At 37.8% G+C, this 27,552-nt stretch overlaps 1 protein-coding gene across 2 annotated transcripts; it reads left to right on the top strand.

Moving 5' to 3' along the window:
* The first annotated feature begins 108 nt into the window (after positions 1-108).
* On the top strand, positions 109-27,552 carry ccdc150 (coiled-coil domain containing 150). 2 transcript variants are annotated; one of them, XM_055197312.2, is made up of 23 exons: positions 110-513; positions 687-865; positions 2,045-2,161; positions 2,329-2,458; positions 2,532-2,575; positions 2,653-2,745; positions 3,783-3,890; positions 4,613-4,737; positions 6,093-6,270; positions 7,539-7,607; positions 7,769-7,861; positions 7,936-8,019; positions 8,198-8,296; positions 9,971-10,036; positions 10,122-10,246; positions 12,046-12,127; positions 16,794-16,918; positions 17,039-17,153; positions 17,223-17,381; positions 18,177-18,242; positions 19,912-20,055; positions 20,396-20,589; positions 27,378-27,552. In XM_055197312.2, exons 1-23 carry the CDS (start codon positions 147-149, stop codon positions 27,409-27,411), a joined length of 2,796 nt encoding a protein of 931 aa, XP_055053287.2. In that variant the 5' UTR covers positions 110-146; the 3' UTR covers positions 27,412-27,552. The 2 variants fall into 2 exon arrangements, with proteins under 2 accessions (XP_073719548.1, XP_055053287.2); XM_073863447.1 differs by lacking the exon at positions 3,783-3,890 and having other exon boundaries at positions 109-513.

Here is a 27,552-nt window from a genome sequence, read left to right as displayed (position 1 = left end):
TGAACAAGTGTGTTGTTGTGTGTGAAAATAATCTAAATATCGGCCTCTGCAATATATTGGCCTGTCGCTAAGTTTCTTTAGCTAACCAAATACATGGAATATATATCTGTCTGTCTGTCTGTCTCTCTCTATCTCTCTCTCCAGTAATGTCCAGGTCAGTAATAGGTGCTCAGAATGTGGGCTCCACTGCCCCTGAGTCCCTCTTCAGCTTACAGAGGCGTCTTCAGGCAGCCGAGCAGCAGTCCGAGGAGTTAGTGAAGGGTCTGGGTTTTTTGGGAGTGTCTGCAGATCATCTTCCCCTGAACACTTCAGCCGAGAGCTTCTCCAAGCACCCGGACAGTCCGGTGAACATCCATCGGCCCCTTGGTGCTGGTGGAGATGGGTTGCTATGTAGACGATGTGGATGTGAAACGCTTGTCTCCCGTGTGTGCCGATTGGAGAGCCTTTTGCACGCTCTCAAACTCGCCACCTTCCGCTTGGAAACGGACAGAGAGCTTAATCCGTCCCACACGGGTCAGTGCTCTTCCCCAAAACAGTTTCTTTACAGTTGTGCCTATGTGTGCGAATCTGAAAAAACAATAATGCACCTTCAGTACACTGTTTGTTCCTGTAGCTCAGTTGGTAGAACAAAGGTCAAGGGTTCGATTCCCAAGGTATATCAACACAATAATTTCCCCTGTGTGCAGCGCGTCTACAGGAGCAGTTAAACACCCTGCAGTGTCAGTATGAGGAAGAGCAGCGCTCCTCACAGAGAGAGATGCTGCAGATACAGGATCGATTGCAGCAGGCCTGTGAAGAGAGAAAGGAGGCGCAACAGGAGGTGCTCAGACTCAGGAAGGCGCTGGAGAGCACCATGTACACTAAGGTAAAATGTCCTCCTAAATTAGTAGATTTTTTAGTCTAGGGAAAATTTTAAAGGTGCAGTGTGTAATTTTTAGAAGGATCTCTTGACAGAAATGCAAAATAATACAAAATTATTATCAGGGGTGTATAGACCGTTTTATCGGGCGCATGTGCGTTGGCGCGATCTGGTCCAAACTTTACTTCCGGTTTCTGTTTGTTTAAAGAGTAACTAAACCGTAAACCAACTTTTTTTAGTTAATGATCTGTAAGAATGATACTTTATTAGTGCTGTTCATTGATTTTAGTAAGTTTTTTGACATTTGGATATAAAGTGTTTCAATACTACAATATATGGTCTAAAAAGTCTGAGTGCTGCCCTCTTCAGGTTGAACGGTGGCTACTGCAGTTGAATTTTTCTATTGGATGTTGGGTCCAAAAAAAAACTCGTGACGTAAGCAGTTTCAAGCTTACCACGCCCTTGTTACAATCTCACCACACACTTGGTACGAGCTTAGTTCGTCCCCTCTATCTCCGTTTGGATCTGCCCACTTTTCTCGCATTTTTCAAATATTGCCAGTGGATGGAGTCAGGCTCTAAAGAGGGGTTTAGTTACGCTTTAATGGTCTGACAAGTTGCTGAAACTGAACTCCTAAACAAATACCTCGTCAAAAATAACAAATGTTTTGGTTTCCTATGTAATCTACATGTTGTGCTTGTTATATAAATAAACTACTTTAAAAGGACTTTGTTGTTATTTATTCTTCGCAGAGTTTACCTGAAGTTATGTGATGACCACGAAAGTCGCGTGTTTATGTTGTTACTGCTGAAACCGTCTATAAAGACCTTTCATAATGAACTGTTATGTTTTTTATTACCTTAAAATGAGACGTTTTTATCTACATACACCGAGGGTCCCCTTACATGGAAGTCGCCATTTTGTGCCGCCATGTTTCTACAGAAGCTCTTAACTTTTTTATTAAGTTGTCTCCAATGATGACATGTTTGTCCTGCGTCGGCTACTGTAGCTTCTCTATGCGTTTCAAAAGCAAGGGGTGAGCTGTGAACTGAGCTGTTGGTTTCAATTTGCAACCTCACCATTAGATGCTGCTAAAATTTACACACTGCACCTTTAAGGAGAGTGTCAATCAAGTCAATCAAATAGTTATTTCAGCTTGCTTTGGTACCACCTCGCTGTTCACAGATGAAGGAACGAGAAGCACGGGAAACTGCAGCACATCTGGAGGCTGAGCAATCCCACAATGCACTGCTACTTAAAGTGAAGGAGATGGAGAAAGGGGTAGAGAAGAAAAGTGGACAGGTAAATAAACAAGAAATTACTATTTAAAGTATGTCCTTGTGTACCGTGACATCACAAATGAAAATAGCAACCACACAGCATCTACAAAGTGCACTGGCTTTCTTTGATAAATCAGATGATACCCAATCAAAACTGTCCGTTGGTTATTTGATTGTGTCATATATTAGGTAAAGGCTCTTGAAGCAGACTGTCACGCCCTACGAGTTGAAAGACAAGCAAACAAGACGGAGCTAAAACAGAAGAAGGAGCAAATTTTGAGCCTGGAGAGAGAGTGTCAACAGCTCAAAGATCATTTCGGTCAGAAACAGTGAATTATGATACATGAAATTGTTTGTTGCTAATAAAACCTAAGTGTGTTGTTTCCTCTCAGGTGTGAAAGAGACTCTGATATCAGAGCTGAGCAAAGAGATAAAGGTACGAAAACGTAAGAAACATTGACTGTAATGGCATATAAATCATGAAGCCAACTCATTGCATGTATGTGTGTTTAGAGTTTGAAGATGTCTCTGCAGAAACAAAATCAGGAGAACAGCAGACTCGTGAGAGATGGACGAGATCTCAGAGCAGCTGCAGATGAAGTTCAGGTACTCAGCGCTTTATACACCATACACTATATGATAAAGGTACCTGTTACGGTGCTTTTCCATTGCATAGTACCCCACGGTTTGGTTTGGGTCAGCTTTGGCTTGGTTAGCTTTTCCATTGAGTTTAGTATCACTTCGGAGTGGGAGGGATTATAGGCGTGTCGTTATATTTGTGCTGCCTACTGCTGTGACATCATACAAGTGAGAGCGTCATTGTACATTCCCATACATTCATTTATTTCTCAGTCTGCCACAAAATTAAAATTGACCACCACACATAGATGTTTGCACATCGCGTTTATCACTACCTCCGTCTCACGTGACAGTTTCTGTTCAAACACCTGTGGCGTCAGTCGACACGCTCCGCTGAGCCTCATTGAAGTTGTATTTAAGCATATATGCGGACATGCGCATCGCGAATGTGCCGCCACAAACTGCAAGTCTGGAAAAAACTGGTGTTCCTGATTCACAACATTGCTAAAAGAGAGTTTGGGAACTTACAGCAAAGCACAGATGACAACAGGTTTACTCGAGACAGCGCAAGCTAGCATGAAGAAAAAAGCTAATCTTAGTGACGTAGTGATGATTCTCTCAGACCAATCAGTGAGCTACAGTGTTTGCGCGTCACGTTATGGTATCAGCTCGGGTCGCTTGAAACCACGACCTCGAGGTGGTACTAAAAAAAGTATTGGATACTACATGCACCCAGTGGAAAAGCCCCCAAAAGTAAGTTGACCCGACCCAAACCAAATCGTGGGGTACTATGCAATGGAAAAGGTGCTTTAAAAAGGTTTTAATATGTACTGTTTAAGTACAGGTATGTATGCATTCGGTACCAGTAGTTTTGAGGTACTTATATGCACTCTTTAGATACAAATGTGTACTTTCCCCCCCCTTTCTCTGAGAGTGCATATGTGTCCCTCAACATTCAAACAAGAGTCTGTTTTAGGAATGTTGAGCATCCATTCATTAAACTTTAGTGGTATATTATGTAGATGTATAAAACGTACTAACCTTTGTCTCTCTTTGCGTCTCAGGTGTTGAATAATAAGTTAGAGGTTCAGTGTTCAGGGCTGAATGCTACAGTACAGTCATTAATACACGAAAACACTCGGTTACAGACAGAATATCAAAACAACATTAAGGTAATACAATGCACCACAGTGTTAGTTTTACCTGATTTACTAACATGAAAAACAACTCTACATTCATACTGCCAGAATGAAATTTGTGTACATTTTCAATAAGAAAGAAAACAACATTTAATACTAAGAAGAAGTGAAATGAGTAAAGTAAAATAAGAATGAAATGAAAATTTTAACAAAAGTAATAAATGAGATGATGTTAAATATTGTCAAAATGTGCGGAGGACCGAACCCAATTGCAGACAGTTCATAACAAAAGACTTTATTAAAACAGAAAATACCCTCGAGGGGCAAACAAGGACAATAAAATCAAACAATAAACATGGGAGGGCAAGACATGACACACAACAGCATCCAACGATACACAACGATCCAGAACAAGACAGCAGACACAAGGGCATTAAAAAGGGGAGAACTAAAACTAGGGAGTGAGGGCAGACAGGTGTAGGGTGTAATAATAAACAATTAATAAGGAAACAAAGGGTCGGTCAAGACTTAACACGAGGCACACAGAACTTAGGCCATGTGACTCTCCACACAAAAATAAGACAACAATAAAGACCTGTCACATAAAACAAGACAAAAGACATGCAGGGCTGACAGGATCATGAGAGAAAATATATCTAATAGAGTCAATAATAGGATGAATAAAAATGTGCTTATAGATACTGTATACTCTTCTTACACACAAACACACTGCTGTATTTGTGTTGTTGTTTCAGGCAGAGCGAGATTGTGTGTCTAAACACATGAAAGAACAAGATCTGCTATTAGACACAGCCAGAAGAAACGTCCAGGTTGAACTACAGAGCACAATATCAGAGAAACTCACCCTAGAGAAACAACTGTAAGTCACACACTCACTAACCCCGAAAGCAATCGCTGTCATTTCATTTTCTAGGTTAACTATAGACCAAATATAGTCCAGCTATGAGTAACCCTCTTCTAGTCCAAATAAATTTGTCGTTTTGTAAAAAATAAAATAAAAAAACTTGTATGGGATGTATGATATTCCATCATGTAAGCAAAGTCAGCAGAGATTACAGGTGTTTGGTTTCATTTTTATTTTTTTATTTTGTGCTGTTGTTAGATATCTATACAATTTTCACTGACAGCCCAAATTTGCCTTGTTAAGCCTTGTCTACTGGCATGTGTTTGGATGATTATAAAAAAAACCGACGAGACGAGACAAGATTTTTACACTTTTTAAGAAATCCTCAATGATAAAATAAAAATCTGAAATCACATTATTTTAAAATGTTTTAAATAATTTAGGACTGTCCCTAACATTTATTTTGCTAATTGATAATGAAGTTATTTTTTTGTAATAAATATAAACCCAAGTCCGTAATAACCTTTAAAATGACATAATATTGACGATGCAATAATAATTGGTTCAAATAAACTATCAAAACAAGTCTATTACAAGTTTATTACAAGTAGCCTTTGTAACAAAATCAGCATTATATATTATAACAAATTCCTGGAGGGGGTGCAAAAGGACCCGTTTAACTTTATGCTGATATTAGGACAGTGGCCGTTTCTCAAACAGTAAGCTGCATCCTCCGAAGGGTCATATATGCAGGATGCATACGTCATCAAGCTTGGTTTATTTCAGTTAACTGAGCATTACATACGCAAGTCATAAGCATATTACAACAATTTAGGATTAACTAAATATAATAGTAAACTTTATAATTGTTATTATTATGTAATAAGACCGTCTATATTATGTATGCTGTCTACATACCTCCAAAGGATGCAACCTTTTGTTTGAGAAACGACCAACATTTCACCTATTTCTTGACAATTAATTTCGCGATACATATTTAATCTCACAAGATCTCATCACACCTCTACTTATTTGTGTTTTATATCACATCTCATCATTGCTTCAGCAGCATTTTCTGCATCATTACAAAAAATCTCTATAAAAACATTTAAATATATTAAATAATCATTGATTGTTCTTGGGGTTTACAACAGAATTATAGGTTTGAAAATTCCAGAGAAGATTTAAAATATAAGTAAATTAACTCTTACAGTAATAAAACTAAGAATACATAATCAAAATCTTATTTTCATAAAGTCACAGTATGAATAGACTGCTTACTGCAAGACATCCATTGCTCTATCCTCCAGAGCATGAAAATAATTGGTCATTTTTATAAACCTGGTGGGCTCTTCTGTTTTCCCTATAAGGGAGGTCTTGAAAGAGGATCATGCCAAACTGCAGCAGAGTTCATCTCTCGCTCAGCAGAGAGCTGTCAATCATCAACAGATCCTGGGAAAAACCATTGCAAGGCTTCAGGAGGAGCTCAGCTGTGCACTTAGAGAAGAAGAAACCAGAAGGAAAGAGAGAGATCAGATAAAGAGTGAGGTAAGTTAAGTGTTGTTACAGTAAATAATTCATTTGTGTTGATGTAAACACTTTTGTAAGTTTTAATAAAAAGGTTTAAACACAATTAATGTGACCATGGACCACAAAACCAGTCAACTGAGATTTATACATTATCTGAAAGCGGACTAAATAAGCTTTCTATTGATGTATGGTTATGATGTTAGGATAAGACAATATTTGGTTGAGATACAACTATTTGAACATCTGGAATCTGAATATTGAGAAAATTTCCCCGCCACTGACGTGTTATTTCGTCAAATAAGATAATTTTTTTGCATGAAAACATGTTCCTGATAAATTTTTCTGTTAATCTGCAAATCCGCGATTATCCACTAGATGGCACACTTACCCAATTTATGAAAAACGCCAAAATGTTATTTACTAATGTTAAAGCAACACTATGTAGTTTCCATGTAAAAATGACTTACAGCTCCCCCATGTGGTTGAAAAGTGCAACAGTGCCTGGTATCAGACACTCTTCTGCAGGCAGGGGGAGGGGCGGGGCTGTGTTTCAGAGTGTGCTTGTAGCAGCTAGGAGGCTGCTCAGGTTGCAGCAACAGTACCATTTGTCCAGTTAAAAGTTGTTCTATCATTGAAATAATTTTAGAGACATTATTTAAAGGTAAATAAACTACATAGTGTTGCTTTAAAATCTGTGTATGTTTTGATGATCGTTCTGAATCTGATCTCTAACAAAATTTCTTCACAAAAATGCAATTTTCCTAAAAAAAAAATTTTGTAGTTAAAAAAATACCCATATTTAAGAGTTTATAAACAGAGAAAAAATATAGTTAGGAAATGTTTGTTTGTTTATTGTTTGTTTGAAAGATGATGGTCTGTTCTTTCATTTGATATATTTGTATGTTTATATATTTTTAGAAGAAAATTTTCCTGGAAGGCATTTTGTGAAAAAAAAATGCCGGCGGGCAACTTTTTAAAAAATGGCTGGCGGGGAATGAGTTAAAGAAATGAAGTCCCTAGCACTGCATACACTCACAAAAATGAAAGTATTAATATTTTTTACAGTAGGAAATTTACAAAATATCTACATGGAACATGATGTTTACATAATATCCTCATGATTTTGGGCTAAAATAAAAATCAATATTTTAGACACATTTCTATTGCTACAAATATACCCATGCTACTTAAGACTGGTTTTGTGGTCCAAGGTCACATATTAAACATGCATTTTAAAAAGCCGTATATAAATGCTTCAATAATACATTTTCGCTTTTATTTCTCAGATGAGCTCAGAAATGGTTTTGCTGGAAAAGCAGAAGAATCTTTTAGAAACACAGCTGTCAGACATGAAGGTACTAGTGACCACATCCAAAAGATTTAATTTCACATCAATCCTACATAAAGCTTTACCCTTTGTGTTTGCCTGATGAAAATGTATCCTTCAGTTCTGTCGGTTATATAATGGTAATATCAGCCATAATAAGCATCATTATTTTATTCCTGTGATTGACAGGTTGAGTCGACCACATTGAAGTCAGCTCTGCAAAGACAAGAAAAGGAGAACAGGGCACTGATGGAGAGCTTGGCAGTCATGCAGCATCAGCAGGTTTAAGATCAAATAGATCATAGAGTCCCTGTCAGAAGATAAGTGTGCACGTGACCTCTTTCTGTCTCTCTCAGGTAACTCACCGTCAGGTAGAACAGATGCTTTGGGAGTTGACAGACAGCAAGAACAAACTGGCTTATAAAAAGGGCAAGCTGCAGGTCTCTTGCACTCACATACACACATTGTGTTTTTATTATGTATGTGTGTTAAGGGTGTTTATTACACTCATTATACAGTGTGACACACAATGGCAGTCATCTACTAAACACAGCGTGTTTCGTTTGTATGTGCACATATTGCAGAAACGCACAGAAACCACATTGTGTGTTTGTACAGGCGCAAGTGCAGCAGATGGGAGAAGACCTGAAAACATTGAATGCTGAATGTGCTCAACACTGTCAGATCAATATTACACTACAGAACAGTTACACACAGGTAAACACACCCCTCTCTTTAAAACTTTACTTTTTGCATGTTTTTATTGGATTAGTCACTTGATACATAGTTTGATTAGTGATTAAAGTATAGTTTTGTTTATAGTGTTATATCCAGTATATAGTACGGTTTACAGCTGATATTGTTTAAAGGTGACATTTCACAAGATTTTTTTAAGATGTCAAATAAATCTTAGGTGTCCCCAGAGTATCTATGGGAAGTTTTAGCTCAAAATACCATATAGATACTTTATTATAACATATTAAAATTGCCACTTTGTAGTTGTGAGCAAAATGTGTCGTTTTGGGTGTGTCCTTTAAAATGCAAATGAGTTCATCTCTGCACTAAATGGCAGTGCTGTGGTTGGATAGCGCAGATTAAGGGGCGGTGTTATCCCCTTCTGACATCACACAGGGAGCCAAATTTCATGACCTATTTTTTCACGTGCTTGCAGAGAATGGTTTACTAAAACTAAGTTACTGTGTTGATCTTTTTCACATTTTATAGGTTGATACAAGCACTGGGGACCCAATTATAGCACTTAAACATGGAAAATTCCCCTTTAAAGGGACATTCCACTTTTTTTGAAATTATCCCCTAGAGTTAAACATTTGAATCTTACAGTTTTGCAATCCAGTCAGCTGATCTCTGGGTCTGGCGCTAGCACTTTTAGCATAGCTTAGCACAACCCATTGAATCTGATTAGACCATTAGCATCGCGCTAAAAAATAACCAAAGAGTTTCAATATTTTTCCTATTTAAAACTTGACTCTTTCTTTAGTTACATTGTGTACTAAGACCGACAGAAAATTAAAAGTTGCGATTTTCTACGCAGATATGCTAGGAACTATACACGATGTAACTACAGAAGAGTCAAGTTTTAAATAGAAAAAATATTGAAACTCTTTGGTTATTTTTTAGCGCGATGCTAATGGTCTAATCAGATTCAATAGATTGTGCTAAGCTATGCTAAAAGTCGTACCGCCAGAACCGGAGATCAGCTGAATAGATTCTAAAACGTTAAGAGTCAAATGTTTAACTCTAGGGGAGATGGAGAATGAGCATATTTGTGTCCCTTTTAAGGAAGTGCGAGTGTTGCTTACATTGTGATAGTATAGTATGTATTTTATAGAGTGTGCATTGCCATCAAACTTGAAAAAACCCTGTGTCTAAAGGCCGAAGAATAGTATATTTTTATGTGTATGCGAGGGTCCACACACAGTGCGTGTGTCACACAGTTTTCGTGATCAGCAGAGTGCGCGCATACTGTACGTGCACCGCCAGATATTTGAAACGCTGCGTATATTTTACATGTAGGTCGCGTATGCGCCTATTGGAGATTATAAGATGTAGCCCAGGAGATGCATTGCATTTTGTCGCAATGTGCATGCGTTGAACAACTGTATACATGCACGACTCAAATAAACTATACTTGATCATGTGTGTACCACGTTCACGTTATTAAAACAGACTATACTCCAGGCTTAACGCTTAGATGAGCTCAGAGCTCAGGCTTATGAAACTGAATATGTAGTATGAAACATTAGATTTGTTATTGGAAATAATTTGAGTCTATATAAATCTAGAAAAGCTCAAACAGACAAATCTTTTCGATTCGATCAAGTTTACTACTGCATACTTAACATTACCTCTCTCTTTCTCTCTCATTTACAGATACAGAGAGAGAACCACACAATTAAAGAGCATCTTCTCATACTACAGCAACACCACAGAGACACAGTATGTGTACGCAGATGTAGTGGTGCTTAAGCTGGAATTCGGATAAATTTGGATGCTACATTATGTTTATTTCTGTGTGTAACAGAATGAAGTTGTAGAGACGTTGGAGAAAGTCCTGTCATCTCACGCTGTTCTGCAGCACAACACACAGACATTACAGGCAGAGATGCAAGACAGAACTCAGGAATTACAGATACACAGGAGAGAGAAGTGAGTGTTTGTGTCCTTAATTGTACATAAAATAAAGATGTCTCTAAATAAAGTTTATATAAAGTAATTATAATTTGTCTTATACAAAAAGCTTTTTTACGTTCACATAACACACGCTGTTACTGCTAATCTTTTGTTAATTTTGAGTACCAACATGTATGTTGGTACTCAAAAGAGTCTTTAGTTTTATCAGATTTATAAAAGACAGATCAGCTCTACTGCTTACTTTCCAAATAAACCTGAGCTCCTGGAGCCATACCGCGGGCAAAGCGACTCAAAAGCACGCAACATATACAAAAACCCATCATGCCATAATTTTTTTAATTTAACGATTTACTACGTTTGTGTTTTTTACATTAAATGCACTTAAGTGTCGCTTGTAAAGAAGATTTAATTAATCAAAATATAAATGAAATCAAGTATAATGTGAATATAACCATTTATTTGTACAAATTATTTACCATTATGTATTAGAGTTTTCCTGTGCATATATTAGCTGTGTACTTTAAGCCTGTGAAGAATGGACCATTGTCTACATAATGATCTTTACATAGGGTCTGGTCTTGTGATAATGATGGTCTTGTGATGATGATTGTCTACATAATGAACTTTTACATATGATTTTGAGGTAATGAGGCATTAAAGCCCCACCAAAACATCCTGTTTAAAACCAGAACCAATGAGGTTTAATGTAATGATCATAAGACCCACTGGAAGAATATCCTGATTGAATTAAGGGACAAAAGGACATAATAATATAATAAAAAGTTACAGGTGCAAACTAGCCTTAAATAGCTGGACACGAGAGATAGACGCTGGTTGGTTTTGCAGTTGTGTCTGCAGGACTTTATGTCAGACATTAAAGGAGACATATCATGAAAATCTGACTTTTCCATCTTTAAGTGCTATAATTGGGTTCCCAGTGCTACTATTAACCTAGAAAATGTGAACAAGATCAATCCAGTAACTTCAAGCATGTGGAAAAAATAGGTCATTGAAATTTTGGCTCCCCTTGTGTTGTCAAAAGGGGAAAATGCCGCCCCTTAATCTGCACTATCCAACCACGGCACTGCCATTTAGTGCAGAGATCAACTCATTTGCATTTAAAAGGACACACCCAAAATGGCAAATTTTTGCTCACACCTACAAAGTGTCAATTTTAACATGTTAATTATCTATATGATATTTTAAGCTAAAACTTCACATATGTACTCTGGAGACCCCAAAGATTTATTTTACATCTTAAAAAAGTCTTGTGAAATGTCCCTTTAAAGTCTAATGTATTATTTGATAATGGAGCGGACCGTTTTAGCATCATTCTTAAAGAACCCAAGAAAAAAACACAGACATTTGATGCAGTTTTACTTACCGCCTGCGAGTCATGACACGTTTGGGACCACCCCATTTCAATGAAATCCAGCATTAAACAAACACACTTGCTCAGCTTTGCTTCTACCCCCGATATAACAAACAATATCCAATGTTTCCAAAATGCTGGGAAGATGAACAAGCTTAAATTTCCCACATAAACGCACTTTTTGGTGACGTTGATTTCTTGTCAGCTCTTGGTTGGTGTGTGTGTGTGCGCTATCTGGGGTGAAGTGCCCATATAAGGACTTCCATGCGGTAGAAACCCAGACAAAGTGCATTTGGCACAGAAATACTCCATCATACGTCCAAATGGTACTTTAAACCTTTGCCCATGTTTAGCATGAGGAATCCAACTTTTCAACCATGTTTATAAAGCAGAATGCATGAATTGAAATGTCACTTTGTGTGTGTATGTGTTTGTGTTTTAGACTGCAGGCTATAAAAGAGATTCAAAAGCTTAAGGCTGAAGTGGAGCATCTACAAAAGTTGACACACACTACCAGCACTAAGGTAAAACACGAACCCCCGGTTTCCCACACTACTCAAAAAGTCAGCTAAGACCAGCATCAGCTGGTAGCTGGTTTAGGCTGGTTTAGGGTGGCATTAGCTGGTCCTCCCAGCCTGGCAAAGCTGGTCAAGATGGTGAGTCAGCTGGTCTTTCAGTCTGACCAGCTAAGTCCAGCTACACCAGCTTAAAAAGTGATCAAAACACAGCTAGACCAGCTTTCTACATCAGCAAAACCAAGCTGGCAGACCAGCTCACCAGCTTATGCTGGTTTTAGCTGGATTATTCAGTAGTCAAGGCTTAAGAGTAGTACTATAGTAAAACACATATTTGAGCTGCCTTGACTTTCACTGACAGATCTTAAAATATGCCAGTGCCATTTTATTTGTCTCTAAATACTTACCAGTTGGGGTGGCCGTTCGTGCCGGTTCCGCCGGACGCGTCCCGGGCATGTTTTCGGGTGCGTTCTCCGGAGGTCGCGTTGCTCGACTGCATACGTCATCGACAGGGCCGCCTTAACCTAATGTGAGGCCCTGGGGCTGAGAGGTTTTGTAGGCCCCCCATACCCTCGATTTATAGTCTCTTTTTTTAAGTGTAATATCTAGGTAATCTACATCAGTGGTTCTCAAACTTTTTCAGCGTGCGGCCCCCCTTGTGTACGGCACATTCCTTCGCGGCCCCTCCAAAGAAAATTTATGGCAAAAAACTGTTCTAAAACTCAATTTTAATTAAACAAAACATATTGAATTATACAAAGTAGTGCTGTTGGTTAGTATACTTATTTTTTTTAGGTTTAATTGCACAAAATTCATGATAAATTAATTTATTTTATAAAATGTCATAAAACTGGGCCCCCCCTGGCACCATCTCGCGGCCCCCAGTTTGAGAACCACTGATCTACATTACAAAATGCATTAGTTTCTTTCGAGACATACAACAGTGAGTTTTCCCTCTTTGACCCAGAAAACACCATAATATCATTATTAACATATCACTGAGCCTACTTGAGCATAAACACAAGACACTTTATTTAACAACCACACACAGCAACTTGTGGTGATAATAAAACCAAAATGTGTGAAAGTATATATGTTTATAAGCTTTATGTTTATATAGTTTTTGGAATATACAAATTTGCTGAAAATTCATTGCCATTCACTAACCAAATGCTCAGCACAGTTTTAAAAATATAATAAGTTAAAGATATTTATTTTGTAGGCTATTGAAGATATAGTATGCATTGTATTTAGTATGCATACCTGTACATAAACGAACAAGCATGAATATGCACAAAACAGACAAGGAACATACCTGTATAAGATCTTTAGATAAGGAGATTATAAATATGAATGGTGCTATCAGGGGATGATCATTTGAGATGGTCTTGTCGCTCTTTACTTTAAGCCTTGCACCTTTACTGTTGTGTCTCTATGTCATTTTTCTAATCTAAACCAACAGATGTGTGTACTGTGAGCTAACGTCGCGTCAAACTACATCGCTCCAGCTGCGCACGCGTCACTGATATAAACGCGAGTAAACTTAAACTTTATAACAACTAACAGCATTATGTGCGGGAACTCTTTTCTTTATTTGGCGGCAGAGTTTCTTGCGCACGCTTGGAGAGACTTCTGCATGCAGGAGACTCACTCAGCTGCACGTCACAAGCACAGAGAAAGCGAGCAGTGTTGCCAGATAGAGTTGATGGTTTCCAGCCCAAAAGTGTTCCAAAACCCGCCCAAACGCACAAAAAACCGCCCAAAATATTTAAATCAACATTTTGGTTTAATTTGATTAGCATTTAGTTATTTTAACTTACACAATTAATGCAACATACTATAGCTAGCGACACCAGAACAGAACCACACTAGCAAAATGACATAACTTGTTCACAACAGCTACATTATGCTCCCTCGCCCACACGCACAATGCACTTTTACAGCGTATATTTAAGTGTTTTATGATTATTCAAATACCCAATTCGTTAATAACGTTTTTTATCTATTTATATTATTATTAATAATGTATTTTTACTCTTGATAAATAGGTGTGTGTGAGAGAGAGATCGTAAATAGGCTTACCTTAAGCAGTAAATGCAGAACAATAATAATAGGCTGTTGGTTGTGCGTTAACTTGCAAGGAAGCTGAAGAACACTGTGAACATCTGAACTTTTCAGAACTATATACAGTCTGGCTGAAGTTCATGGTTCCACAATTGACTAAATGACAGCCGAACATTTGGTTCTGTTCACCTGAAATGCTCCGATAATTCATCCACGGCTCAAACACGTGTAATTGATGTCCGTTTCTCACTCCAGCTGCAGCCTGCGGATGTCGCGTATGCAAGGTGCATACGTCATCAAGCCTGGTTTATTTTAGTTAACTGACCATTACATTCGCAAGGTATAAGCATATTACAACAATTTACTATTAACTAAGAATAAAAGTCAACTTTATAACTGTTAATATTCTAAAACAAGACAGTCGATGACGTATATGGAGCCTAGAAATGCGACCTCCAGAGGCTGCAGCATTCACATTGAGACACGGCCGATGTGTGACAAGCAACGTATACGTTGCAATCCGGAGTCCGTGCTGCAGAATTTGCAGTGCTATTTTCCGATTTAAAAGGCATTATCCATTTGCTTCAGGCCCGGGTCACTCTCCAACTCCTATCTGTATTCATCTTGATTTCCCGCTGAGAGAGCTGGCTGGCTGCTATCACTTGTGATTGGCTAAACGCGGACTCATCATCGGCGTGGCGTCAACACAAACACATGCAGTGGGCGTGTATTTAGTAACGTCATGAAATACATGCACATTTGGGTTTTTTGTTAAATAATTAGCCTATAAAATGCACGTTTCAAACCCGCCCAACTGATCCCAAACCAGCCCAATTTTTGCACAACCGCCCAAGCCAATTTTTACCCGCACAATCAAATTCAAAACCGCCCAATTGGGCGGGAACCCGCCCAATCTGGCAACACTGAAAGCGAGCACGCGCGCGAAAGAGAGAGAGAGCGAGCACGCGCACGAAAGAGAGAGAGAGACCTGCATCTCACTGGTGCTTATTATGAAATTTCATAAATTACTCTTTCATTTGTTGGTGGATTATTTCCCGTTTCTCTGTCACACTCAGTCTAACGTGCAGGAATGTCAAGTTGACAACGCGCACTTAATTACATTACGCGGAATAGAAAAATCTGACTGTTACGTCTGACATTTTATTTCACGGTAAGTTACAACGGACCAATCAGCAGACATGTACGTGCAATTACAGTGATTGACAGAAAACCTGACAAGTTACAAAACAAAATGACATTTTCAGCTCATCATGAACGTGAACATGGGAGGCCCTTGAACTTCGGAGGCCCCTGGGCTTCAGCCCAGGTAAGCCCGTGCATTAAGGCGGCCTTGGTCATCGAGGTTCTCACATTTCAGTTAAAATACATTAGAAAATTAAGATTTATTTCTTTTAAGACATACAATCATTGTAGTTTCATTCTTACCTTGAAATGTAACGGTTGCTTTTCTGAAATTAAACCCGAAATATTAAACCTTGATGACGTATGCGGTCGACCAACGCGACTTCCGGAGAACGAACCCGAAAACATGTTCGGGACGTGTCCGGCGGAACTGGCATGAATGGCCGCCCTCTTACCAGTAAACATGGCATGTTGCTGAAACATCTTAAAAGAATATTCCATTTTCTTAAAAGAAAAATCCAGATAATTTACTCACCACCATGTCATCCAAAATGTTGATGTCTTTCTTTGTTCAGTCGAGAAGAAATTATGTTTTTTGAGGAAAACATTGCAGGATTTTTCTAATTTTAATGTACTTTAATAAAGCCCAACACTTAACACTTAACTCAACACATAACAGTTTTTTTCAACGGAGTTTCAAAGGACTATAAACAATCCCAAACGAGGCACAAGGGTCTTATTTAGCAAAACGATTGTCATTTTTGACAATAAAAATAACAAATATACACTTTTAAAGCACAACTTCTCGTCTAGATCCGGTCCAGCGCGACCTAACGTAAATGCGTAGTGACGTTGGGAGGTCACGTGTTACATATATAAAACCACGTTTGCGGACCATTTTAAACAATAAACTGACACAAAGACATGAATTAGTATCAGTTGACATACAACAACGTCGGAACGGTCCTCTTTCAACACACTTGTAAACACTGGGGCGGAGTTTCGCGTTCGTCCTCTGTGACCTCTTGACGTCATGGCGTATTGCGTGGGGTCGCGCTGGCGCATCACGACCGGATCTAGACGAGAAGTTGTGCTTTGGAGGTGTATATTTGTTGTTTTTTTTGTCAAAAGTGACAGTCGTTTTGCTAGATAAGACCCTTATGCCTCATTTGGGATCGTTTATAGTCCTTTGAAACTCTGTTGAAAAAAACTGTTAAGTGTTAAGTATTAATTGTTGGTGTCTATTAAAGTCCATTAAAATAAGAAAAATCCTTCAATGTTTTCCTCAAAAAACATAATTTCCTCTCGACTGAACAAGACATCAACATTTTGGATGACATGGTGGTGAGTAAATTATCTGGATTTTTCTTTTAAGAAAATGAAATATTCCTTTAATAAAACTTTAGCTAAGCTAACAAAATACATATTAAGTATATAAAAAGTTAGGCTAACAGTTTACATATTGAAGGTTGAGTCTTTGCAAAAAGCACTTGATGAAGCTCAGTTGGACAACAAAAAACTTGCCCTGAGTTTAAAGCAGATCCTACAGGACAACCACGAAGCACAGGAGAAACTAAATACACTGAGCCAGAGGTGAGAATATAACCTCATATATTTGTTCACTTAATGCATTGTTTTTATTTCACTAATGTAAATGTTTTGTTTGTGTTATGCAAATGCGATGTGAATTGGTTGGCATGATTATGTCATCAGAGAGGAGGAGCTTAAAGAAGCAAGGGCAGAGATTTGTCAATTGACAGAACATGTAAATTCCTTAAAGAAACTGCTCAAAATGGAAAAAGACTCTGGGAGGAAGTCAACACGAAAGGTAACTTCAAAGGGAGGGTGAATGGCTTAAGCATTCAAAGAATCTTCTTCAGTTATTTTTTTTCCACAGTTGAAAAAAGCAATGGATGTTGCATCAGCAGAGTCACGTGATCTTACACAAGCCAATCATAAGCTTCAACAGAAGGTGGCTGCACTGGAGAAGCTCGTGTCCAGCCAGATGTCTCATCTGTACACCAGAATACCTCAAAACAGCTCACTTAGAATCAAGGTGTGTTACTTAAATTCAATTCAATCAATTTTATTTACATAGCACTTTTCACAATTGTTTAATTGTTCCAAAGCAGGTTTACATTAAAGGATTAGTCCATTTTCTTTAAAAAAATCCAGATAATTTTCTCACCACCATGTCATCCAAAATGTTGATGTCTTTCTTTGTTCAGTCGAGAAGAAATTATGTTTTTTAAGGAAAACATTCCAGAATTTTTCTCATTTTAATGGACTTTAAATGACCCCAACACTTAACAGTTTTAATGCAGTTTAAAATTGCAGTTTCAAAGGACTCTAAATGATCCCAACGAGGCATAAGGGTCTTATCTTGCGAAACGATTGTCATTTTTAGCAAGAAAAATAAAAAATATACACTTTTAAACCACAACTTCTCTTCTTCCTCCGGTCCTGTGACACACCAGCGCGACATCACGTAATGGCGGCTTCACTTTTCACCAATGGAAGAGAGCAAACGGGCGTCGTCCATCTTTTTTTACAGTCTATGATTTACATTCTAGTGCTGAGCGCATCATTTGGGTCGTTACCACATATCTGTTCTGTCATATTTTATGTTTATTGTCAATATCTGCTTATGATTCTCCTTGCCTTTTATGTCCTCTGTGCAGCATCAGCAGTCTAGACTCCCTTCTGTCTGTTATGCCCTGCAGGGCATCAATATTGCAATACCAACAAAGTGTTGGAGAAATGCCATTATGTAAATGAATAATCAGGAGCTTTGTGCTGAATAGAGCTATTGTCCCTGTGTGTGTGTGTGTGTGTGTGTGTGTGTGTGTAGCATCTGGAAGAGAGTTTAAAATGGCTCCAGGACGAAGGAGATGAGGCAGAAGTGAGACACAGGAAGGTAAACAAACAAGTATTTATTCCCCAGCGGGATAAAGGATGAGATCTACTGTCTAAATCGCTATAGTCTGATACGTCTGCAACGAAAGCTCTATTAAAAATGTTCAATTCAATTCAATTCAATTCAATTTTATTTATATAGCGCTTTTCACAATTGGTGATTGTTTCAAAGCAGCTTTACATTAATAGAAGCAGTGGAAAGCACAGAAAAACGACAGATAGCACAACATAATACACGATAGCACAAGCAGCTAAATTAGATGCGGCTATGAATTAACATTATAAGCGTGCGTATTGCTAATGTAACGTAAAGAAGAGGGTGCTAAGTTAAGCCCAAGAGGGATGTTCATGGATGTATGCTCTACAATCAGCTTGCATGTTGTGCAGCTGTACATTTTCAAACAGGGAGGAAACACCTGTATTTGGATTTTATTTTCATCATACACTGTTTTAATAAAGGTGACTGTGTGACATCACACATGGAGCTTTAACTAGTATGTAAGTACGTATTAAATACCGAGATATTTACTGTATACAGACAGTCATTTGAAAATTACCCAAGATATGAATTTGTATAAATAAAATGTTTTGTTGAATCAACTCGGATTTACAAGTCATTTCAACTTACTATTATTTATCTTGACTAGAGATGAGTTGTTATAACTACAGGTGAGTTGTCATAACTTATAAAATTAAGTAGACTTTTCTCAACTATATTTTATAAGTTGTGACAACTCATCTCTGTTGCATGACTTGTAAATCTGAGTTGATTTAACAAAACATTTTAAGGCAGCAAAGTATTTTTTACAGTGTATGACCTCACGAATCGATTTTATTCTGCATAGTATCTATGTTAAACTATTGTTCCAACAACATTAAACATGCAGAACGGGATATGTGCCAAAAGTTAAGTGCTTACACTTTACAGTTTAATCTGCACTGCAAAAATGACTTTCTTACTTAGTATTTTTGTCTTGTTTTAAGTACAAATATAAAAAAAATCTTAAATTAAGATGCTTTTTCTTGATGACCAAAATGACCTAGGACAATAAGTGTCTAGTTTTTAGACAAAAAATATAAAATTTATGTGAATTTGTGCTTAAAACAGGCAAAAATATCTGCAGTGGAATGAACAAAAATTCTTGAATTAAGTGTTTATGAAAAAAGTAAACTTGTTTCAAGAACATTTTTCTTGTTCCATTGCATTGGCAGATTTTTTGCTTGTTTTAAGCACTAATTTACTTAAAGTTGATATTTTTGATTAAAAAATAGACTTTTTTTCCTAGGTCATTTTGCTCATCAATACTTAGATTTTTAGATCTTTTTACTGAAAACAAGACAAAAATACTAAGTAAGAAAGTCACTTTTTGTAGTTTAAGTGTGAGCATTAGCAAAAGTGAAGCTGCTTGAAAGGAACAATTCGCATAAAAATTCAGTAATCATTGACCAATCCTTGACTTGCTTTGAACATGTAAGAGTTTGTGTTCTGTAACTCAATTAGAGTTTTATAAGACTTTGGATTATGAAATTGATTCTGAAATTGTCTTATTTTAGGTTGACACCACCTCCTCTGATCATAGGCAGTGTTAAAATCACATGATCTCTCCAGAGGATGAAGCTTTCTCATTCATGTCTTTAATTCCTTCATTTCTTTTTTCTTTATTCATCAGATCACAGATGAGGACCACAGAGATTTCTGCTGTACATCTGAGAGCTTTGAGGATGAGTTCAAGCCACAGAAACTCAGAGATAACTTATGGACCACAGAAAAAGACTGCACTTCATCCACTCCAGCTCAGGATAAAAGCAATAAGGTGCTTATCTTTTACACTGACATATAACAAGAATCTCTGTTTACACTTTACACAAACGCTTCATTTACAAAATATTAATTCCATCTCCATCAAAACTCAAATTGAAAGTGTGCAGTCTAAAGTTCAGACATCTGTTTAACTGGTACGAAAATACTGGAGTACCCCCCTCCTCCTTAACTGGGATAGATATACCAGCTGAGAGTGAGGCTATATATAGACACCGCTTCGAGCTGATCGGTTGCATTACATGACCTTGCTAATCCCAAACTTAGTTAAATAATCCTCATTTGTGTTATGTTACATGTTTTCAGTTGTCTAATGGCAGTTTATAACTCTATAGACACAAGTTTGCATTGTTGACCCTGAACTGGAGCCCTGGGCCTTCACGTTACAGCGCTGGGAGATCAAGAAAAACAGCATTGCCAGCGGTTCCAAACCCACAAGACCCATGTGCACACAAAACACCACCAAATTACACAATTCAGCTCACGTATACCATGAAGAAATGTGTAAAGTACAGAAAACACCAAGCATGTAAGCAAATATTAAGCATTTTGTGGCTTTTATTAGTGTATGTAACTGACATTTTTAATTGCTTAAAAGTAAACATCTATTTTATGTACATTTGCCAGTGTTTGTATATATATAATGTTTATTTGGGAGCTTTTGATAATGCCAATAAAGCATGCTTTTATAATACAATTCTTTGGTGTATTTCCCAAGACACTATTTGGATACTTAAGTCACACTGTACAAAAAGCATAATATCAAACATGGCAATTTTCTGTCACACTGGTGGGACGTTTGACATTACATATATAAAACAATAATTTCTTCGTCTAAACCTACACTAATCTTGACAAGCTATATATCGTTGGAAAGCTCTCAGATTGGGGTTTTCATATAGCATCACCATTGTTAAAAAAATTACGTAATAGTTATTTTCTAAAACGTTACGGGCCACTAGGTTGGCCCAAGGAGTTGTTACATATTTATAACATTCTAAAAACAAATGGTGGTTCTTGGCTCGTGATCGGGGGGGGGCCGTTTTTAGTGCTATGTAGCACCTATGAAGAACCATACGGGGGTCATATAGCACCACTATAGCACCACATATGGTTCTACATAGCACAATATGGTTCTACAATATGGTGCTATATGGCACTTCAAATGGTTCCTCTATGATTACGAACCAAGAACCACTTTTAGTGCTATTTAGCACCATTTGTTTTTAGCGTGTTACATATCTTATAAACGTGACATAATCTTGACAAAATATATATTGTTGAAAAGTTTTAAGAATGTGGTTTTCATATATCAAGGCCATTTGATGATAGAATTCATTTAGTGACAGTCATTTTGTTTAATGCATCTAAACCCAGAGAAATACATTTTAATTATTATATATTCATATCATAATTCTAATATCTTTAAAATAAATCTATAAAATCTTGACAACCTATACAGTATATCATTGGAAAGCTCTAGGAATGTAGTTTTCATATCAAAACTTTTTTGCATTAAAGTCGCAATGAAATTGAAATGAAAAAAATATATATATTATATTGTGGTTTTATTAACAAATGACTTATCTGTGAGCTTCATTATTTTTAAAAAATGTGTGTGTACTCATAATCTTTAATAAAAAATGCAAATCTCCTCCCCTCCTCAAAACGTTTTCTCTTTACTTCCGCTCATATGGTATGGCAGGTGGGCGGGGTCTGGGAGAAGATCGCAGCGATTAGCAATTAGCAACACGACCCAACTTCAGACGATCCAATCAGATCTCGATGGACAAGTTCAAATCCAGCCATGCCTTATTTCATTTCAGAAGCCGTTTCATTCGGATATATGTCACCACGGGGAAAATAAGGCAATCGCTACTTCCGTTTCATGGCGACTTTAAAGGGGGGGTTTAATGGTATTTCAAGCATTCTGACTTATTAACACAGTTATAGAGTTGTTTCCTCATGCTAAACGTAGGCAAAGTGTGAAAATAGCAGTTGGGAGTGTTACAGAGTATTTCTGTGCCGAATGCACTTCGCCAGGGTTCGTACAAGTTTCGGAAAGTTTTTTTTCGATTACAGTTCCAACTGACGTTTCAGGGGTTTTCTATACGTATCACTTCTTTATATGGGCTTCCACCGGAAAACCCCGCCCACCCGTCAATTAGCGGGAGACGCTAGAGCTTACAAACATTCACATCACGCGACAGCTTTGTTTAATTTCAGACTCAACAATGGCATGAATGAAGAAGTGTGTTTTTGGATGTAAGGAGAAGAAATCCAGCCTTATGAAAACAATGGATATAGTTTATTATCCGGGGTAGCAGCTGAGTTTTGTGTGTGTGTTTGATGCACTGAATTTTCCCAACCGGGTCATGAGTTGCATGCGGTAAGTAAGACTTCTGTCTTATGTTGGAAATATGCGCGTGCATATTATATAAATGACACGAACATGGAGTGAATCATAAGTTATAAGTGTTGTATATTGTTGCATGACTCGTACTCGCTCCACCCGCGGTAGTAACTCCTCCTTCTTCATTTTTTCGTACGTTATCGGAAAGATTCGGTGAAGCTAATCTTTCTTTTATAAATCTGATTAAATTAAAGACTCTTCGGAGATATAAAGGATGTCATACTACTCTATAGGTACTCCAGATTAACATCAGAAATGCAGAAACAGCGTGTGTTACGTGAGCTTTAATAATACTGCAGTGACAGTAATTTATTAATTAGTGACAATTATGCAGCAAACCGTTGACACGTAGTGGCCATTGTTGGTAAAACCACTAAAATGGTGACAAACTGATTTTAACTTGAAATTTGGATCAGAACTAGTTGAGACTTGAGGCTTTATTTATTTATTTTCTATTATTTGTAGTGTTTTGGGGTAAAACATTAATTTTTTTATGCTTTTAAATTTAAAAAACATACTTTATTGCATTATTTTATTATTTCTTTTTCAAATACATTTACACAGCTTCAAACACTAAAACATTTTCTTTTAAAAGAAACCAAGATTTCGCTTCTAGACCAAGTAATGCCTGATTATATTAATGTGAAGGTGAACATCACATTTTTACCTCCACACTCAAAAGGATGTAACAGTTAAAGGGTTAAAGATAGCACAAATATGCTTTTCAAGCAAAAACATTACACAGAAAGACATTTGTTGGGTTTAAAATGATAAATAAATGACTATCATATTTTTGTTTTATCTAAAAATCGTATATACTATATTGTTAAATATTTTTTAACTCTTGACTCCTTTGACAAAGACTCAAATGTGTGGTTGAAACCATATTGATAATTTCCTCCACATCAGTGTTTTTCAACCAGGGTTTGGCGAGCTTTAATACACTTAAAGGCAAGCCCGTAGGCAGGGGGGGTTCGGGTGGTTCGAACGAACCCCCCCTCACTGCCAAAAGGTCCAGAATTTAAGTTGTTTTTTCGCGTGATTATTGTCATCATTGTTTTAATCAATGCTTCTGACAAATATTCTGTGTTCCTGACACATTATTGAAGCTGGACGCATGACCGTACTCACCATTGAGGTCCACGAGGTCCAGATTTCGGTCATTTTCTGACGCTCGTTTTATTTGACTCAATGCTCAGTGCTCGTTTGACTTCTGGCTGCACTGCGCAGACCGATCGGCATGTGACGTCTTAGCACCGCGAGACCGATTCAATAGTAAAAGACTCAGTATGCTTTTTAAATAGATCTCGCGGTAGTGTGATGTCACATGCCAACAGGTCTAAGCTGCACCCCATTAAGTAAGGTAAAGTCAAAATTATTCCGAGATGACCAATCAAACCAGGCAGACAAAGGTGCAACACAGGGGTCAGATGCGCCTTTAGTGGAAGCGCAAGAAAGATGTAAGTAATCAAACGCTGACTTAAACAGCCGTTTAATGACGAGAAATATGAAACCCAGTGATTGTCAAGGTGACAAGACAAGAAACATTACTGCAGCTGAGCCACATAAATGTCCAAATTTAATGCGCTGCTTTAACTCCCTCCAGTAATTTACTTCCCGTTATTCAGCGCGTTTATTAACAAAATTCAATGCCACTCTTTAATTCTTTAAGATATCTTTTTTACTGTATGATTAGATTCACTGTTGAACTTGAAAACGGAAAACGCGACGCTTCACGTGCGCGGTACAACGCTTCATCCACCGGTAATGCGCGTGCACGGAGTTTAAATGGGCGCACGTTCATCTTTTGGCTTAAACATTTTATTGCATTCGGTCTTAAAGCCCAGTAAATAACTTACTTGTAACTTCTTCCTGTAGTGTTGAGCCGTTGAGCTCTGCTATTAAAAGTAAGTTTAAGGTTTATCATGGAATTTTAATTTTCTGAACAACTTTTACTAAAGTTACTGCAGTTAACAAGAAGCCTTTTTCTTAATTAACAGACAGTATGTGTGAAGTTTAAAATTAAGGCTTGCATTATGTTTACATCTTACACAGTTAGTAAAATGCATGCAGGGCAAGAATAATATTTATCTAATGTGGTAATGTGAAGTAAGCGTAGATTCATTTATGCTTTTTTAATAATCACAGTTTTCTTTCATGGGATATGGACCCCCTAAAGGAGCCTCGGCCGACCCATTTATAAAATTCAAGTTCCCTGCATTACTGATGTTGTATTTAAGCATATAAAGTGTATAATAATAGGGTGTGTATATTTTGAATTAATTTAATAAATTAATTATTGATAGCCTTTAGTTAATTCACTAAAATGATCCTATATTCAGTAAGCCTATGTTTATCTTACGGACATATCCCAGTGTGCCCATGGTAAAATAGTTATTACAATGCATTCCTAATGAACAACACAAATCTTCTGCATACTGACATGGTTTGAAATCTATAGTTATTTGATTCTTTGGTTTTCAGATTTTTTTTTTAAATTCATATATGTAGAGCAGAGAAATAAGATTTTTTCCTGTGGTGCATGACCTAGAAAAAAAACATTTATGGACCTCGGTATTTATAAAATCGTGCGTACGGCCCTGCTCATAATTAAATACAAATGGAGGAGGAAAAACTGCAAAAAAGGTCCACTTTTTGAAAAAAAAAGAACCCCCCCTTTCAATAGGCTGGCTACGGACCTGAAAGGTGTCTCAAGTTATAAAAATATTACAAAACAAGCATTAAAAAAATGCTAAACCTTGAGATAAATGTTCGTTTTCTTAATTTAAAAAGCTTGATGTTGAGATATCGTCTCGCTGTTGCCCCCTGTCGGCCATTAGAGGTCAGTATCACTCCAGCTGTTTTCGTTTTATTTCTTCACCTCCTTCCCTTCGCTCGTGCCCCGCAGGGAAGGAGAGAGCACGCGCGTGCTCGCACCTCCTCCTCGGCCTCCTCGTGCGCGTATTGCCACGTAATCTCGGTCGAGCCTCGCTCGCGGCGAGCAGAAGCTTCGGAAACCTTGACAGCGACTGCGGGGAGTTACAACCGAACGTACGGAAGCCCCTGCGGGCGGTGCGCGCGGAACACACGGACTGCGGCGGTAAGCAAAAAGTGCGTGAAAGTGTCCCCACGCGCGCGGCACCCCTGCTCGAGACCGAGTCCGGATTGAGTGGGTTTTACAGGGCACGTGAACGCAACAGCGGGGTCCGCGTGCGTGGAGTGCTGACGGATACTTTTGAAATGTTTTGAACGCAACAGGTCTTTGATTTGTTGTCGGTTTGATACATTGTAACAACTCGCGCCGTTGTAAACAAGCAACTTTGATACATTGTAACTTTGATGCAGAATGGAAACTGTCACGTAGATTTCTAGTATGTAGCTTGCGCGTGACTCAAAGAGAAGTTTGTTGCGTTTTGAACATTGCATACAACTCTAAGTTGACGTTAAACTGATGTAACTTTTGTTTTCATTTACTTTAACAACACGATAGACGACGTCACACCCACATGTCATATTGATGACATCAAAGAACGTATACTGACATGCGCCATCATTGAAAACAGCGTGTTTACGTCATCTTTACGATATTGTGGTGGTTGTGATTAAGTTGTTGTGTACATGTTTTTGATGTTTTGAGTAAAATATTGGATATTTTTGTACTTGTGATGGTCAATGTTTACACACCAACATCTCAGACCAGATTTTGTCATATAACAGCACAGCTTGAATTTCTTTAAATAGATTTACTTAAAGTTTAAAGGGGACATATCATGAAAATCAGACTTTTTTCATGTTTAGTGCTATAATTGGTCACAAGTGCGTTTATCAACCTAGAAAATGTGATAAAGAACAACTCAGTAACTTAGTTTTGGTAAACCATTATCTGCAAGCATGTGAAAACAAGTCATTGAAATGTGGCTCCCTTTGTGACGTCAGAAGGGGATCTTATAACATTAATACCGCCCCTTAATCAGCACTATCCAACCGTGGCACTGCCATTTAGTTCAGAGAGAGTTAGAAAAAATAATTGACAGCACAATTGAGTTTTAATTTCAACAAACCACCATTATGGTGATCAGTGTTTGCATTAGACCTACATCAGCTCATTTGCATTTAAAAGGACACACCCAAAAACGACACATTTTTGCTCGCACCTACAAAGTGTCAATTTTAACATGCTATAACTTCACATACTTTCTTTGAGGACACCAAAGATTTATGTTGCATCATAAAAAAGTCTTGTGAAATGTCCCCTTTAAAGACTGCATTGTACACATCACAGCCTAGGTGTCCCACTGTTACACTAAAATTCTTGGTTTGTTATGTCTATAACTGTGTGGTGTGATTGGTGGTCTTTTATGTAAGATGATTAACAAGTATCCAAAATCATACAATCTAAGATGCAGGATATAACACCCAGTTCCTGTTTTCCTTAGTGGGAATTGTGTCCCAGAATGCTGTTCTGCATTCATTCTGTATGTGTGTGTGTGTGTGTACTGCTGCTGTGCAGTTTTCTCACTGAGCTTTCTTAGCGCTGGCCTTTGCTCAGTTGCCATGGCTACGGGTGGAAAAAGTTACTACAGGTGTAAAGCCACAGATGGAGAAATATTTTAAGTGTGTTATATAACTGCACCAGGGACAGCGGGGTCCTGCATTGTGGCGTGCTGCACTCCATTTAAAGATAGATATTACAAAGACATTTATGTAAATTGTAATATATAACTGTTCATATAGTCCTTCTTATATGATGTTCCTATAGCTCAGTTGGTTGAGCGAAAGTATAAAAGCGTAAAAAAGCGTCTGCTAAATTTCAGGGAAGCCTCGTAGTGATAAAAAAGTGTCTTTGGATAAATGTAAATGAAATGCAAACGTGTCTTGTTTCTCAAGTGTTTGTCTTATTACAGGAAAGGGCGTCTATCAGCTTTGCCTGTGGGATAACGGTAACTCCCGTGTTTGAGAACGGTCTCCCAGAGCGTGTGAGCCATGCGGCAGTTGAAGGGCAAGCCGAAGAAGGAGTCGTGGAAAGATAAGAAGGAGAGGAAACAGGCCATGCAGGAGGCGCGAGAGCAGGTCACGACC

The sequence above is a fragment of the Misgurnus anguillicaudatus genome, chromosome 24, assembly GCF_027580225.2.
Source record: "Misgurnus anguillicaudatus chromosome 24, ASM2758022v2, whole genome shotgun sequence".
NCBI classification, from domain to species: domain Eukaryota; kingdom Metazoa; phylum Chordata; class Actinopteri; order Cypriniformes; family Cobitidae; genus Misgurnus; species Misgurnus anguillicaudatus.
The sequence above is the reverse complement of the archived record's forward strand: the minus strand, read 5'-3'. Positions and strand labels throughout refer to the sequence as shown.